The 15,188-nt window shown below is 39.1% G+C and overlaps 1 protein-coding gene across 3 annotated transcripts in view; it reads right to left on the bottom strand.

The window, feature by feature from the left end:
• Positions 1–15,188, bottom strand: part of UGP2 (UDP-glucose pyrophosphorylase 2) — a 128,834-nt gene that overhangs the window by 19,632 nt on the left and 94,014 nt on the right. For all 3 annotated transcript variants that reach the window (XM_089672001.1, XM_089672000.1, XM_089672002.1), the window contains 2 exons: positions 7,805–7,990; positions 2,861–2,994 (listed from right to left, as the gene is read on the bottom strand). In XM_089672001.1, coding sequence (XP_089528127.1) covers positions 2,861–2,994; positions 7,805–7,990 — 320 coding nt within the window. The remainder of the gene's footprint in view (positions 1–2,860; positions 2,995–7,804; positions 7,991–15,188) is intronic.

The raw sequence follows: 15,188 nt of genomic DNA, 5'->3' as shown, positions 1-15,188 counted from the left end.
AGTTCATATTCTTTGATATATTAAAATATCCCATGTTCAGCCTCCACATACAGGGGTGGGAACAGAATTAATACTTTTATTGTAATAGACACTGAACTATAAATTATCTTCTCTCCATTGCAAGGGAAAGAGATACATTTGGTAATCGTTGTACTTGGTGACTCCATTTCAAACTTTTATGTAAACTAATATCCAGTTACTCAACGCACCAGAATCTTTTTCCAATGCACATTTGAACAGTCCATCACATTCACTGTTCCTTAGTATAACACCATCATCACACATGATCAGTGGAAAGGTTATAGTTACTTAAGACAACAAGTGTCTGAGCTGTCAAAATGGGTCTTTAATTTGCGAGTGTCTGAGCTGCAACAAAATGGCACCTCCACTTAAGTTTATGCACACCGCGATCCGACCGTGACAAAATGGATTCAGCCTATTCCCCACGCATGGGAGAACACCCCTCCAATGCCTTTCACCAGATTTTTCCTTTTTTTTCTTCTCCCCATCTCTTCCTTTTTCTTTTATCCCTAGGTAATCTGAATTAGAGATTTTAGCTGTAATAAACAAATTTAATAGCTACAGTCAGGTGTAGATGTTTTGCATGAAGTTCAGCTATTATAACACATTATGCTCTCTGCCGATTTTACATTAGCTTACTCCTAGTGCTCAACAATTGTGTATGTATATTTTTAATTTACTATTTTTATTTAGTGGGATATATCTCCCATCAATTGGTTTTAAATCATGTTAGGAATAAAATAACTTTTTAGATCAGGGTTAGGGTCTAGCTTTTTTTGTTTTTAATATATTACATTGTATTATTGATTTGTTTTGCCTGTGACTTGCACTTAATACTCTACTGGTGTGGTCTGTATTGACCAAATCATTTTTCAAAACAAGCACTATTTAGAATAGATGTACAATGTATAGATTTTGAGATGTGCATTCGTAGGCAGCCTTAAGGATGTGTCCTTTAATACAATCGTTTTTTGAGGGTTTGCCAGGCATGTCCTAGAGTGATATCTTCTCATACACAAGTCAGTTTGTTAGTCTCTTGTGTTGCATAGAGCCACGAGGTAGGTGGCGCTGTGGAACACATTATCACTTTGGGTAACAGACCCGTCTGCACTATATTTTCTCTATGGCCCATGAAGCTTTTAACCCAAACACCGAGCTATGTGCGCCTATATGATTAAGCCTTAAAACAGGTGAAAGGCATTAGTTTGGTGTTCTCCCACGGATGGAGAATAGGCTGAAGCCATTTTGACACGTTCAGGACATTAACAGTGTACGGGGAGGCACCATTTTGTTGTAGTGGTGTATCAAGCCAGATAAGCCTGTATCAAGCCAAACCAGCATCCGGCAACAGGGATTGAGCAGGCTAGAGGTACATACTGAGGCATTTAAGTGGTGCGGTTGTCTGTTAAATAGAAAGGAAACAGGCTTCAGAACCACTATTACGAATGGTACAGAAAGCCATTTTCTGTAAATCCAGTCAGCTGAGATCTTACATATAGTACAAATGAGAAAAAAAAGGTGTACACACATTTTACACATTTACAAACCAGCTTGATATATTTTTGGTAGTAACATATTGTAAAAAAAAAAAAAAAAAAAAAAAAAAAACCACAATTATTCCACCAAATCATTCTTTATCAAGTGGACAGATGGACTCAAGTCCACCAAATTGTTTTGGGTATATGCCGGGGCTTGATCACTCACATTTCTAATATCTTATGGGGAGATAAGAAAGAAGACCTCTGCACCTATACATTCCCAGTTTTGCTCACCTGACATGCAAAAGGAAGGCTCTTATCTTTTTGAAATTCTACCTTAGAATTAAGGAGAATTTAGCAGGCGTAAAACTACATGGAGTGAAGCTCAAATTCTACTGTGAAGAGATCAAATTGCTGCAGTCCTCCAGAGATATGAGAAATTAGAGGGTGATGTTCCATCTGAAATTCCATCCTGCATGCATCCTCCATGTCAGTGACTTATTAGGAAGTGAAGCCAGGATCAGTCCCCTATATACAATGTATCCTAGATCTCAGTGGTGTAAAAGAATCTTTTGTCACCTTAATTGCTCCTGATGAAAATGGTTGGGGCTGTAATGTCAAAAAGTATCACTATAAAAAGGAGAGGAGCTCTCTGTGTCTTTTGGTCTAGAGAACAGTTTGGAAATTGAGAATCCTTTTAAACTGACTTTTTTTCTTGTTACAGTACCAGGGCCAGATCATCGACAAGGCAAACTAGGAAAGAGCTTGTGGCACTAGTGGATGTCCATGGGACCCATCTACAACCTTCATGCTCCTGCTGTAAACCAGGGGATAGCACAGTTGGTCAAAGTTGTGCACCTGCCTGTCATCACATAGGAGAATGCCCTTGTAGGCAGTTGGTGTCTGAAGGGGTGAACCATGCCAGTACAGACATAACAGATGGGGTGACAATCCTCATCAATCTTAAATCAAGGGATAGCAATGGGTGGAGGTTACTACCTTGCCTAAAGCCCCATTTTGCCTTAGACCATCTCTGCCCAGCACCAATATCAGGTATGGGTATTTTTTGTTTTTAACTGTAAAATAATTATTTCTCCTGAAGGCTGGATACTAATTGAGAGCTCTAAGCTCTTGCAGGATATACATTTTTAGACCACGCCCAGTAATGGTTCTTTTTCAAGTCTTCTCCATGATTACTGTTATTGCTAAAATATTGCCTGTAAATTCCACTTTGCACTGTGCTGAAACTTCCAAAGACATTGCAAAGGGGGGGATTATTTTTCCTAAACAAAATATATTGCTTGGCCAGATAATCCAACCATTTGTCACACTCATGGCATAATCTCAGACACACACACTACCTGCTTTGATTAAACGTGTAAATCTTCACTCGACAGTGGCTGTACTTCTGCAGGATTTTCTTGGTGTCTTCATCAGTGTTGAATGAATTCATAAGAACAAGAGGGACATCTGTGTCATAGGTTATGTTCAAGTGCTTGTATAGACAAGAAAATAAAAAAGTAAGTATCAGGTTTTTAAAGTAGTTATTTAGCGCATATCAACTATAAAACATAAGCAACAAAACCTAGCTTCTTGCAAACAGTAATGCAGCCCAAGTTATTTAAGAAACTCCAATGTCAGTGACTTTCATTGTACTGTAGCTGTATATTAACACTTGACTTCCTCAGATTAAAGCCAACAGGACCCATCAAGAAGGTAACGAATCCTCCCCACAGAAAATTCCAGGCATTAGTGTGATCGCAGAAGTAAGCCAATGAACTGAATGTAGAAAAACAAGCCACTACACTTTGGAAAAATCAAAATGGAATCTGTCACCAAGCAAGACATTCAAAGAAGTTGATGACTTTGGAACCATCATGTGACTCCATCAGGGAACAACTGCTTTCAAGAAAACCAAACTACACAAGTGTTTAGCTTTGTGACAGAGCCCCTTTAAAAGGCAATTTATTTCATTTCATAGTTTAAAAAAAAGGATAGGACAGACATTTTATGCCAGAAAGAGCTGAGTCACAGAGATCCTGCAAAAATGGTTTGTACTGTGAAATGTGTATGATTGTAGGCCATTTTATTATAACAATAGATGGTGAAATAAAGCACCCTAATTAGCAAAGATATGTTGTGAAGCAGTGGTTTTTTGTCTCTTCAGTGAAGAGCAGATTGATGATGTGTCACTTGTTTCTAGCAATTATATAAAACATCCATCTGTATTATATATCATGCTCTATGTACTAAAGGCTCAATTTTTATTTTTTAAAATAATAAACAAGTTATACTTACCTGCTCTGTGGAATGGTTTTGCACAGAGCAGTCCCGGTCCTCCTCTTCTCGGGTCCACAGCTGGTGCTTTTGGCTTCACAGCCCCCATCCCCCCAAGAAGTGCCCCCAATAGCAAGCCACTTGCTATGAGGGCACCGAGGAGTGCTCGCTCCCAAGTCTGCTCTCTGCAGAGCATGGTTCAGCCCTGCCCCCTCCTCACTGGCTGTGATTGACAGCAGCAGGAGCCCATGGCTGCGGTGTCTCAGTCAATGAGGAGGAAGAGACCCGGGAGAGGCGACGCTCCTGTGGGGGAGGTGGGAGACTGGAGGGGAGCAGCACTTTAAATGCTTTTTACCTTTCTGCATAGAATGCATGTAGGTAAAAAACCTTCAACCTTTACAACCACTTTAAAACAAAAAGGAAAACGCTAACTGAATTGTATTTCATTTGGTAAATCAGTTTTTAATAATTAAATGCTTCCTTCACCTTTTTTTTTACCATCTTATGTTGGATCTCAGAGTTTCTTATATCCTGCATCCACTTTTTCAGCAACTTCCTGTCTACATGTACTCCAGAAAATACCACACAACATTCTCAGGGTGGGTTTCTTAATTGTGACAACCATGAACAAGCTCGTACATGTGTTGGCACAGCCACTTTTATTATATATTTTAAAGGTGGCTATGCAGCAGAATAGGTGTCACTGGTTCACCCCACACGCCACGCCCACAGCGACTAGCTGACCGAGTCGCGCACGTGCGGCCGTGACTTGGGGTAAGAGGGAATAAGGGGGATTTAACTTTGAATATAGAAAACCGTATACAAGACTGGCCGTGATATACTGTGAGCCCGCACTACCTCTTGGCCACCACCGGAGGGAGACTCCACTCCAATCCAGCTGGCCGACAACACTCAGGCAGATACAAATCTTATATACAATCTGGTGCACACTAAGGGTTGAGGAGCAGCTTAGCAAATCGCCCACCCTTCTAGGGTTCACCCAGCTATCCTACAGCTAGAACCCCGGTGTCAATCACTCTTCCACTGTTCACACACCCCCACACCAGACACCACAAATGGTAGCTTGCTCCCACCCAACAGTTTATCTGCAGAATGGTCTGTTGGGACACCACACACACACAGATCTCCATCTGGCAGATCTGTTACCTTTACAATCTGTATGCAATCTGCCAACACGCAGTGCAATTGCATACAGACTGGCAATGAGCTTGACCGAGCATATGAAGACACTAACATACATTACAATCTAATCTCTCCGGAGATATGAGCCCGTGCTTATATACCCAGAAGTCACTTATTAATGTTAAGATTTAATATCCTGAAAGTGGGCAGTGCATAAAATATGTACAAAGTATAAAAAGTTACAGAAAATACAAAAAAATACAAGAAGGCACACAGACTATTCACTATAAAATAAAAGGGAATAAAAAACAGATACCAAGATTTACCCTGCAACTGGAGCAAGTCAGAAAAAGTCCATAATCCGTTAGTCGATCGAACCAGCTCCATACTTCAGAGTCCTCAATTTATGGGAATATGGACGTAGGTGGGACATTAGTTCTTTGGCAATTGACTCTGGGGGGTGTTCCTGTACCCGCCCACAGGATGTTCTGAGTGCTGAAATGCCCAGAGTCAATTGGACCAGGAACGGCTTGAATCACTAAGTCAGGGATTGAATTTCCGACACCAGCGCATCAGTCCGATCGAGACAGTACCAAATCACTGTTCGGCTATCACGATCCAGCGTCACATAACCATTTCCTACATTTTTTTGGCATTCTACATAGGCCACAAATACCGTTTTTACATGCCGATGTAGCCTACAGAGTGTCCAATCAGAAGGAAGTATCTTCAGCTCTCTGCAACTAATATTTTAGCTTTTATGAGAGATGAAATCTACTCCTTTGATCTGCGTACATTTGTCAGGGCTCCCCAGACACATTGGAGCCCCCCTGGTGTCATGAAGCCGAAACGTCTGTGTTCCTCTTTTAAACTTTAGGAAGGTGGCAAAGTCTGATTATAGACATATCTTATTGGCACCTAGGTGTCACTTCCAGAGGAAGGTAGGTCCCTTCAGATGCTAATTGGTGACCATCTGTCTCTGAATACCTATGCCTGAATATTTCTTTAATGACAAGGAATGAACTAAATTTACGATTACATATTGCTACAGGTCACATCTCAGCTAGTCAAATCTGTATATTTATGTCACAATAGGCAGACAGGGAAAGGTCCTTGTCACCCTATAACAGGAAGTGTCTGTACAAGAATCCGCAGGGGCAGGATCACAAGGTATTTTTGAAAAGTCGCTGAACAGTCAAGAAAAACAGTGTTGAAGGTATTTTAAATCTATATAACTCCTTTCTAAAAGAGGTCCTTTCACAGCAATATAACAAGAAAGGTCTAATTTTAAGCTAAATGGCTCCCACTACCTCACTAAAATATTTATTGCCAACATTTTTTTTTCTGGCAGCAAGTTGGTGCAGTTTTATTTCATGGTCATGGCCATCTGGTGTATTTGGAGGTTTTCCTCAGGCAAAGAAACAGACAGATATTTAATTTAACACAAACATCGTAAATTTTATACAGGGCACTGGCAAGAAAAGAGCGCTTCCAAAACACAAGGTCTCAGGAACTTTAGCAATTCCTAATGAATTATTGTGCTGTAATCCTACTACTAATTTAGGACATCAAATTGTCTCTCCCCCCTTCTCAACAACATCCCATAAAAGAAAAAAAAAAAAAGAAAAAGAATCACTAGAACAAACCTCTTTTTAAGGTCCCCTAAAACATTTCTTAAACAGAATCTAAATAATTAAAGGATTACAGTATATGTGAAAGCTACATAAAAAATTAGCTACCAATAAGAATTTTTGTCAGACTGCCTGGCTTTAATAAAACAAAAAGTCTTTGGTTTCTAAAACATTTTGCATATTATATGCAATTCAAAGAAAAATTACTACATGAGAATTGTTGGGTGTGTATGGTGCTTTTTCTAAATTATGCGTTTCAGCATCTTTGGGACTTTCTTCTCCATTCTACCTATGTTCTGTAATAAGTACCTCATTAAAGTGAAATAGCCTCAGAGATTTTATAATATTAAGTGTACACCTACTAAAGAACAGGCAAGCGTAAACAATCCTCCTTCATTTGTGTGTTATGCACTCCCCCTTCTACACACGGCAGCTTACAGGGGGTGGGGGTTCACCAACAGAAGCAGTACTGTCAGTCCAGAAAGCGGTGGGCAGGGCTGGTATAGCCAAGTGCTGACTAACAAAAAAATGTCTCTCCAGAAGACCAGCTTCACCTTCAGGCATTATCCACAGGCAGCACCAACCTAATGTACTAAGAAGCAGGTCTATAGAATCTAAACCCTGCTAGCTCCACAGGTGCTTTTACCTACTTGGCCAAGACTACACATGCTTGACATAGCTCAGACCCCTGCTGTTTCCTCCTAGCTTCAAAAAGCTTACAATGTTACAACAGTCCCAGAAAGTGATCAGTGGGGTAGGGAAGACAGGGGAACTGCTACCTGCCAGCAAAATAAGCATTCTACATCAATGGTCCTCTCTAACACTTGACTGCTTTTAATAAAAAAAAAAGGTATGCTTTTTATTGTGTCTGTGCTGTTTAAGTCTGTATGAATAAATTCCTGTCACGTCACAATAAAGTTACTGATAGGTCCTGCTTTAAGTTACCTACCAACTGTTTTCACCATTGGAATGAATGGAAAGGTCAACTGGAAGTGCAAGGATTCCTCTGTGGTCTGCAGTAATCACATTATAGACAGGAGTAGGGCAGATTAGCAGGAGACATCTTGGTCAATTCACTTTAAAGGATGTGGAGTGCCTCTACAACATTGTCTGTGCTAGATATTCTTCTTTAACAATGGCATTAAAGCACCTCATAGAAATATACCATCATTTTAAGCCATGCAGACCATCCATTCAAGGTCATTGTATGGAATGTTCAGTATAAGGTTAACATTGTGCCTGAGCAGTACTCACCTCTATTTGTTTCACTGTCAGATCTAGAAAGGTATTCTCATTCCGGACCCCTATCAAGCTTTTTGGGCCTTTACATCCCATGCTGGTCCCCAAACCTCCATTAAGTTTGACAACAACGAGCTTGTTGAGGACTGTAGAAATGTTTTCTGGGAGGCCTCTGGCTTTCATCTTCTCATATGGCTGAATCTGTTGTTAGATACACAGAAAAAAGGTGGTTACAGATAAGATTGTTCACTCTGATTCCTTATTCTTATCATATGAAAAAATCTTAGGCCACAAAGTATGAAGAAGTGGAACATATAAAGGCTAATTATGTGCTACTGAAGAGATGTGGGGCTTTAAAGAACTCCAGTCAAAGCTTCTTTTTCCTAGTTTTGTCTAAACTAGGGAAAAGTCAGAACTCCACAGGTTTTTTTCTATCCCTGTGTCCCTGCTGTGGAAATTCCTTCCAGTTCTTACTACATAAGGAAATAGCAGAAATTATGCCCAAAATGAAAATAAATCCTAACACTAGAATTGTTACTGATACAGGTGTAATTTCCCCAATGGGAAATTTAACTGTTACTTATCAGGTGACAGCTTTTATATTTTAGCCATCCTTTTTTTCTGGAGGCAATGGCCACCTGTACAATCTGACAGATATTTGAACCCTTCCTCGTGCTTTTCAGAAACTAGAGGAAAGAAACTTATTCCACTTTGGGTGTGTAGCTGGGTGTGGAATATGGTTATTCACATGAACATCTGCAGGAGCATTTTTCAAGCGGAGTATTAGGATGGGATGAAATGGACATACACACAAACTAAAGAAAAGTGACAGAAGAAAGAGTGACATACGTTTGTAAGATTATTTGCATTAAAGTGGAACTTTACTCATAACAACTTGATAAAAAAAATAAATGTTCTTGAGCAAAAAAACACATTCCACATTAATAATTATGCTATCAAAATAAAGTGTGAACTATAAATTGCCTCCAGTATTGTTCCCGTTTCTTCTTGCTGTCATTTAGCTGAAGCCCAAAGCCACTGAACAAAAGTAAATCTTTAGGCTGTCAGCAGTTCGGCCACTACAAATACAAATTTGGCACAGTGCCAAAAAATAGAGAGTAATGAAGAATGTGCAGAGCAGGGTCGCTATGATCTGTTATCATCTATGACATACATATACACGTGTCATAAACTTAAAGTTCTGAATGCAAGTTTATATTGTATACTATTTATTCCTTTAGTGTTCTTATGACCCAATATAATCGTGACTTATAGATGCACTTGAGATTTTGTTAGAGTCATGCAAGTTCATTGTCTGATCATCCCTATAAACTACTTCTGCAGGTTCAACACCATTCATAGAATACATGTACGTGTGTTGATTGTTCCTACATCCACTCACCGTACACACCCCTTGGTATTTTCGCAGACAGAACTGCCCTTAGGGTTGTGTTTGTATGTCACCTGTCCGCAATGTTCGAAGAGATACTAAGTAGTAACGTGAGCAAAGCCTCTCCCTTGACATCATAGGTATGTGGCCTTCACACCCCTTAAAAGACTTCATGACTAGAGAAACAAATTTTATAACTACATGAAACAGCCCAGTGCAATGACTCAATACAAAAAGGGAAAAGTATGAATATCTCTGGGTGTCGGTGTTCATCACAAGCATGGGAGCAACTTGCCAAACCTGATTGCACTGTTCCACTATGCAACACAAAGCCTGATCATTGAATAAAAAGTTTACTAGAGAGACCGTTTCCATTTTCTGGTTACAATTACTGGAAAGTAATGACTAAACACTATATAGATCTTCAGCAAAACCTAGTCCATTATTATAGATTTTTTTTTATCCATTCATATACATGGATACCTGTTCTTCAAAGTCTAAACACAGAAAATACAGTAATACAGTTACATCTCTTGAATAAACCCCACTAAGCACATTCAAATTTTACACATTCATGCAACCTACAAGTAAACCCATCAAAAGCATTGTTTCGTGGAAAGTTTCAATGGGGAAAACTATCCAACCGCTCACATCAGTCTTCCAGGCAATGTACAAAGCCATAATGGAATGTCGGAAACATGACCATCATGGAATTTCCATGTACATCAAGCTACTTCATCTGACTGTAATGCATAAGGGTACCTATACTGTACATTTCAATAAAGTGGTTATGTAAAGGGCACTTGTCTTGCAAAAACTAGACAGCAAAAGCACTATTTCAGGCATCTGAAGTTTATATATTTCAAACCCTGAAAGGAATCAAAGAAGGAACCTTCAGTTTCATGATAAATACCACAATTAGAGAAGCATCCAAAATTATTTTTACACGTTACTTTGTTTATATGAGAACAAAATAAAGAATAAGTAAATGACAAACTAGTGTACCATCCAAAGTGCAATATCAACTTTCTGTATAACCCCTTTTACCTAATAAGAATCAGGATTCTTAAAAATGTATACTGTACTTTAAATTTCTACATTATCTTATAGCTGTAGAATGATAAAGTGCAATGTAGAGTTAATAAGATCATCATATTTAGGCAATCGTTTAAGATTCCATATGGATGTATCAGTGTGTGCACCTCTCTTTTTTTTTAAACATTCAAGAAAAAAATACACGTAAAAGACAGACAGAAGAGCCACTGAAGACTACCTCTGCTCAGTGGCGTACTAAAGGGGGTTCAGTCCGCATCGGGTGTTGACTCTCTGGGATGTTGCGCCACACCATGCAACACAAAGTCAGACAGCCACAGCACCGCCAGAGAAACTGCACCTACTGCTTCCATGAGAATGGCAGTCCAGGGTGTGGGGAATCTTTCTTCCCTACTCTGGTCATATGACAGAGCAAAAGGGGAAATATTCCCTCCACTCTAAAACGGCCACTGCATTTGGTCTTCTTGCATGGTGAGTGATTTTAGGGCTAGTGGAGATCTGTACTGGGAAAAGGGTTGTCTGTACTGATGGTTCTGTACTGAGGAAGGGTGTGTCTGCCAGTTTTGATAAATTCCCCCGAATGTGTTTTACAATTCATACTCCCACATACAGTGCAATAGACAAGAATATGAAATGTAAAACACAGCAGAAGGGATTTATCAAAAATCAGAGCAGCTAGAATCTGGAGCAGCTGTGCATGGCAACACTTTTTTCTTTTTCTTTTTTTTTTTTTTTCAAAGCTTAATTGAACAAGCGGATGATAGAAGCAGATTGGCTGCCAAGCATTCCTAAAGCTCTTCTTTAAGGTAGGCTGTGTAAAAAAGAATATGTGACGTAACAGTTTAATTTTGTTAAAATGTGAGTGCTAAGGTTTATACACTATATACCATTTATATTTAAATAGTTTTCAGGTCTCAGGGGACACTTTTGGTTTTACTGGGTATTTTATGGTATACACAGAATTTAATAAGGATCGTCATGACATGATTTTCACATGAATCAATTATGATTCAATTAGTTGACCATATGTACAATGGTCAGTAACCAACTAAAGAGTGGCACGGTTAGTTCATTATGGTTAAAAAAAAAAAAAAAAATTGTTTAACTTTGGATTTATGGTGTAGAGAGCCTTATTTTCCTTGTCAGCCAGGTGTTAGCTGAACACCCTGGGATTCAATGCAACTTTTCAGCTAAAGCTGTTGTCACCAGCACCTTCCTATGTCAGGACTCTCAAGGACCAAGGAACGGGTAACAGATCCTTTAAAGTAAAAAAAAATAAAATAAAAAAAAAATTAAACCTATTAGTCTATTTTCTAACCCATAACTTGACTTCCTCATGTTCTGTAACTGACATTACCTAGTGAATTAATACACCAAACGGTTGATTCAGTTCTGGGAACAGGTACACTTTAAAGCAGCAGTTACAAGTGATTTGTCTATAAATTGGTTACATTATGAAAATATCTTATTCCTAAATATAACAAGAGACATTTCTCGATTGATTTAACATTCCAAATTCCACAGAACAGTCTCCTGTACCTTCTAACACATTTGGTTAATAGGAATGAAAAAATTAATTTGAGATGGCATCCCAATACAGACTGTCAAAAATAGAGAACGAACAGGATCCTGAAAACTTCAAAAGGAAGTCTATTTACTGGCTGACAGTATGATAAATAACAGAAGTGGGATTTTCTGCACATTCGGCACACTCACAAAACAAAGAAGTGAAAGGCAAAAGTAAATTGTATCAATTTAACATCCTTTACTTGCGGTATAGGCAATTTATTTAATCAAATTTTCTGCAAAAGTCTACATAGACTCCAGCAGACAATTTATATCCATCACAAGGTAAATGCTCAAAAACAAGCAGAAAAAAGCACCAAAAAAACATTTCCCACGAAAGTCATGTCTATAGTATAGGATTAGAAATCTCATCTGGTTGTATAGTCCCAAGTGCAATTACCAAGGCTTAGAAAAAAATGTATGTGGTCTTGTAGCCATACATATACATACAGAGGATAGATTGTAAGGCAAGTCATCTTGTATATCTATAACAAAGAATATACTAGTCTATTCAGCCATTTTTGTATCATCGAATTACTATATCCTGGTTCAGCTATGCAGTATCCTGTGTTACCTCTTCACTACCAGGTTACTCAGTGATCAAGGACTCCTCATAAGGCCACTGCTGGTTCAGTGAGCGAAGAGCTGACATTAGAAAATGTAAACCTGAACCAAGAAAGAGTGGAGTCGCCTGCCAAGCTATACAGGGTGCTTTTCTGAGAAAGATCACTCTCATAAACATTCACATTGATCTCTGATACACTTGAACAACACTCCGAAAATTATTAATGAAAACAAAAAAACCCAAATTGGAGAGCGAGTGGTAAGTTTTAAATATAGTTTTAAGGGGTCATTTCTCCCAAAACTGATATTTTGGAAGATAATGGAGAAGTAAATCTGGCAATTTCTCTTCTCATCTCTTGGGAACTGTGATGGCAAGATCTCTGGGCTTGAATTTCTGATTCTGAATACCTGCTGTGCTCATTATAAAAGGGGTCCCAATCACCTTGTTGCATTTTTTTTCTATATTACATTATGCAGAATAAAACAGGAGTTGTTAAGAGTGCCTAAATGAAAACCAGACAAACCGGGACTTTTGAGTTTATACAGGATGTCCCTAAATTCTGGACACAGAAAATATGCCTATGTGTAAAATATATCACTATATAAGCTTGCCAGACCTTAACTTCTTTTTCTAGGGTGTCAGCTAAAGGAGAAGTGTACTCAATGAAAATCACAGATATGAATCGCCATCATGAACAAATGTGCAGAAATTGATGGAAATGTGAAGTTACTGCATCAGCTTCATGTGAAGCTTGCAAAGTGCATGAAACTTTACATCACAAATCGTGGAAATCACATTGAAGATGTTATTGATTAATATTCCAATGAAATAAAATGTTGTTGAAAATATGTTTTGACTTTAAATATATGCATTCTGCCTATGTGTCCACACTTCAGGGACACCCTGTACAATAAAAACAAATTTCAACGAGTGGAAACGCTTTTTTTTTTTTTCTTCAACATACTCCTCTGTTACATTTATACACATATACAAGTGGTTAACTAATGCATGGAAAGCTTTGGCATAGAAAACTTTGTCAGTACGCCTGAACCATCCTTGGAAAGCCTGCTTCACTTTGTCATCAGTGCTGAAATGCTGACCTCCAAAGAACTCTTTTAGCGGTCCAATTTCACAACAGGTTTTGCGTCCATTATCCAGCATCAGGCATTCCACTCATTGAATATTCACAGGAATGACTGGGAACCACCATGACTATTAGAAACTAAGACAATCAATATTTAAACAGCATAAAACACAATATGAGAACACTGACAATATCTAGAACAGATAATTTGCCTTTTTTTTGCTTTTAAAAGGAGTTCAGGGGTGTGCTACCTATAGAGCATAGAGCTCAGGGATGCGCTACGTACAGAGCGCACAAATCAGGGATGCGCTACGTACAGAGAGCACAAATCAGGGATGCGCTACGTACAGAGAGCACAAATCAGGGATGCGCTACGTACAGAGAGCACAAATCAGGGATGCGCTACGTACAGAGAGCACAAATCAGGGATGCGCTACGTACAGGGCGCAGAGTTCAGGGGTGCAGTACGTACAGAGCGCAGAGTTCAGGGGTGCAGCATGTGCAGAAAGCAGAGTTCAGGGGTACAGCATATGCAGAAAGCAGAGTTCAGGGGTACAGCATATGCAGAAAGCAGAGTTCAGGGGTACAGCATGTGCAGAAAGCAGAGTTCAGGGGTACAGCATGTGCAGAAAGCAGAGTTCAGGGGTACAGCATGTGCAGAAAGCAGAGTTCAGTGCTACAGCATGTGCAGACAGCAGAGTTCAGGAGTACAGTATGTGCAGAAAGAATTCAGAGGTACAGTGTGTGAAGAAAGCAGAGTTCAGGGGTAGAGTATGTGTAGAAAGCAGAGTTCAGGGGTACAGTATGTGTAGAAAGCAGAGTTCAGGGGTACAGTATGTGTAGAAAGCAGAGTTCAGGGCTACAGTATGTGTAGAAAGCAGAGTTCAGGGGTACAGTATGTGCAGAATGCAGAGCTCAGGGGTACAGTATGTGCAGTAGAGTACTGACCACCTTACAACCAAAAATACTAGCATTTTTAGGCTGCTAAGTGGGACAACCTACTTGCTACCAGTCCTTAACTTTCCTCCATATGTGCAATGCCTGAGCACATATCTTATTAAAGATGAAATGATAGACTAAGGCCCATTTATGTGCGCTATAACAAGATCACAGAATGCTAAAACCGCAAGAAAACTAATTTCCATCATAACTTATAAAGCTCTTCACATCAGTGCGCTGCTTAAGAGGGCAGTACATTCTTTAAAATCCTCCTTGTTGCAGCTTTTAAGTGTTCCTGTAAAGCACAGGTCCCATTAAAGTCAATGGCAATGCATGGAAAACTAATTGAATACACAATATGCGCAAATCATCCAGGAGACAGGAAATTACAAAATAGAAAAAGAACACACACACAAAAAACTCATTTTGTGTTACATTAGCACACACCAAATGCAATTTAACTCATTTTTAATATTTAAAGAAAACTTGCCCATCCATCCATAATTCTATGCTTTATTTTGTTCAGAAATCACTTTGAAGCCCTCCCCCGAGCACTTCTGGTCATGGCCATCTTGAGTAAGGGAAAATGATTCATGTAGGATTTACTTCTTGGAATCCATTTGCCCTTAGCTCAGGCAAGCAAGCAGGAGGGTGTGCTTAGCTGAGAAAACCCCTCCTCCCCAGCTGAAGAATCTTGGTTTATATGACATTTGCCTAGGCCCCGAAACCAGGATGTAACTGAAGAAATTTGTAAAAAAAAAAAATTTAAAAACTTAAAAACAAGTAAATGATACTTTTCCAT

Source organism: Staurois parvus, unplaced genomic scaffold (genome assembly GCF_062004578.1).
Source record: "Staurois parvus isolate SC_StPar_1 unplaced genomic scaffold, SC_StPar_1.0 ptg000117l, whole genome shotgun sequence".
NCBI classification, from domain to species: domain Eukaryota; kingdom Metazoa; phylum Chordata; class Amphibia; order Anura; family Ranidae; genus Staurois; species Staurois parvus.
This window is presented reverse-complemented; position numbering and strand designations above follow the sequence as displayed.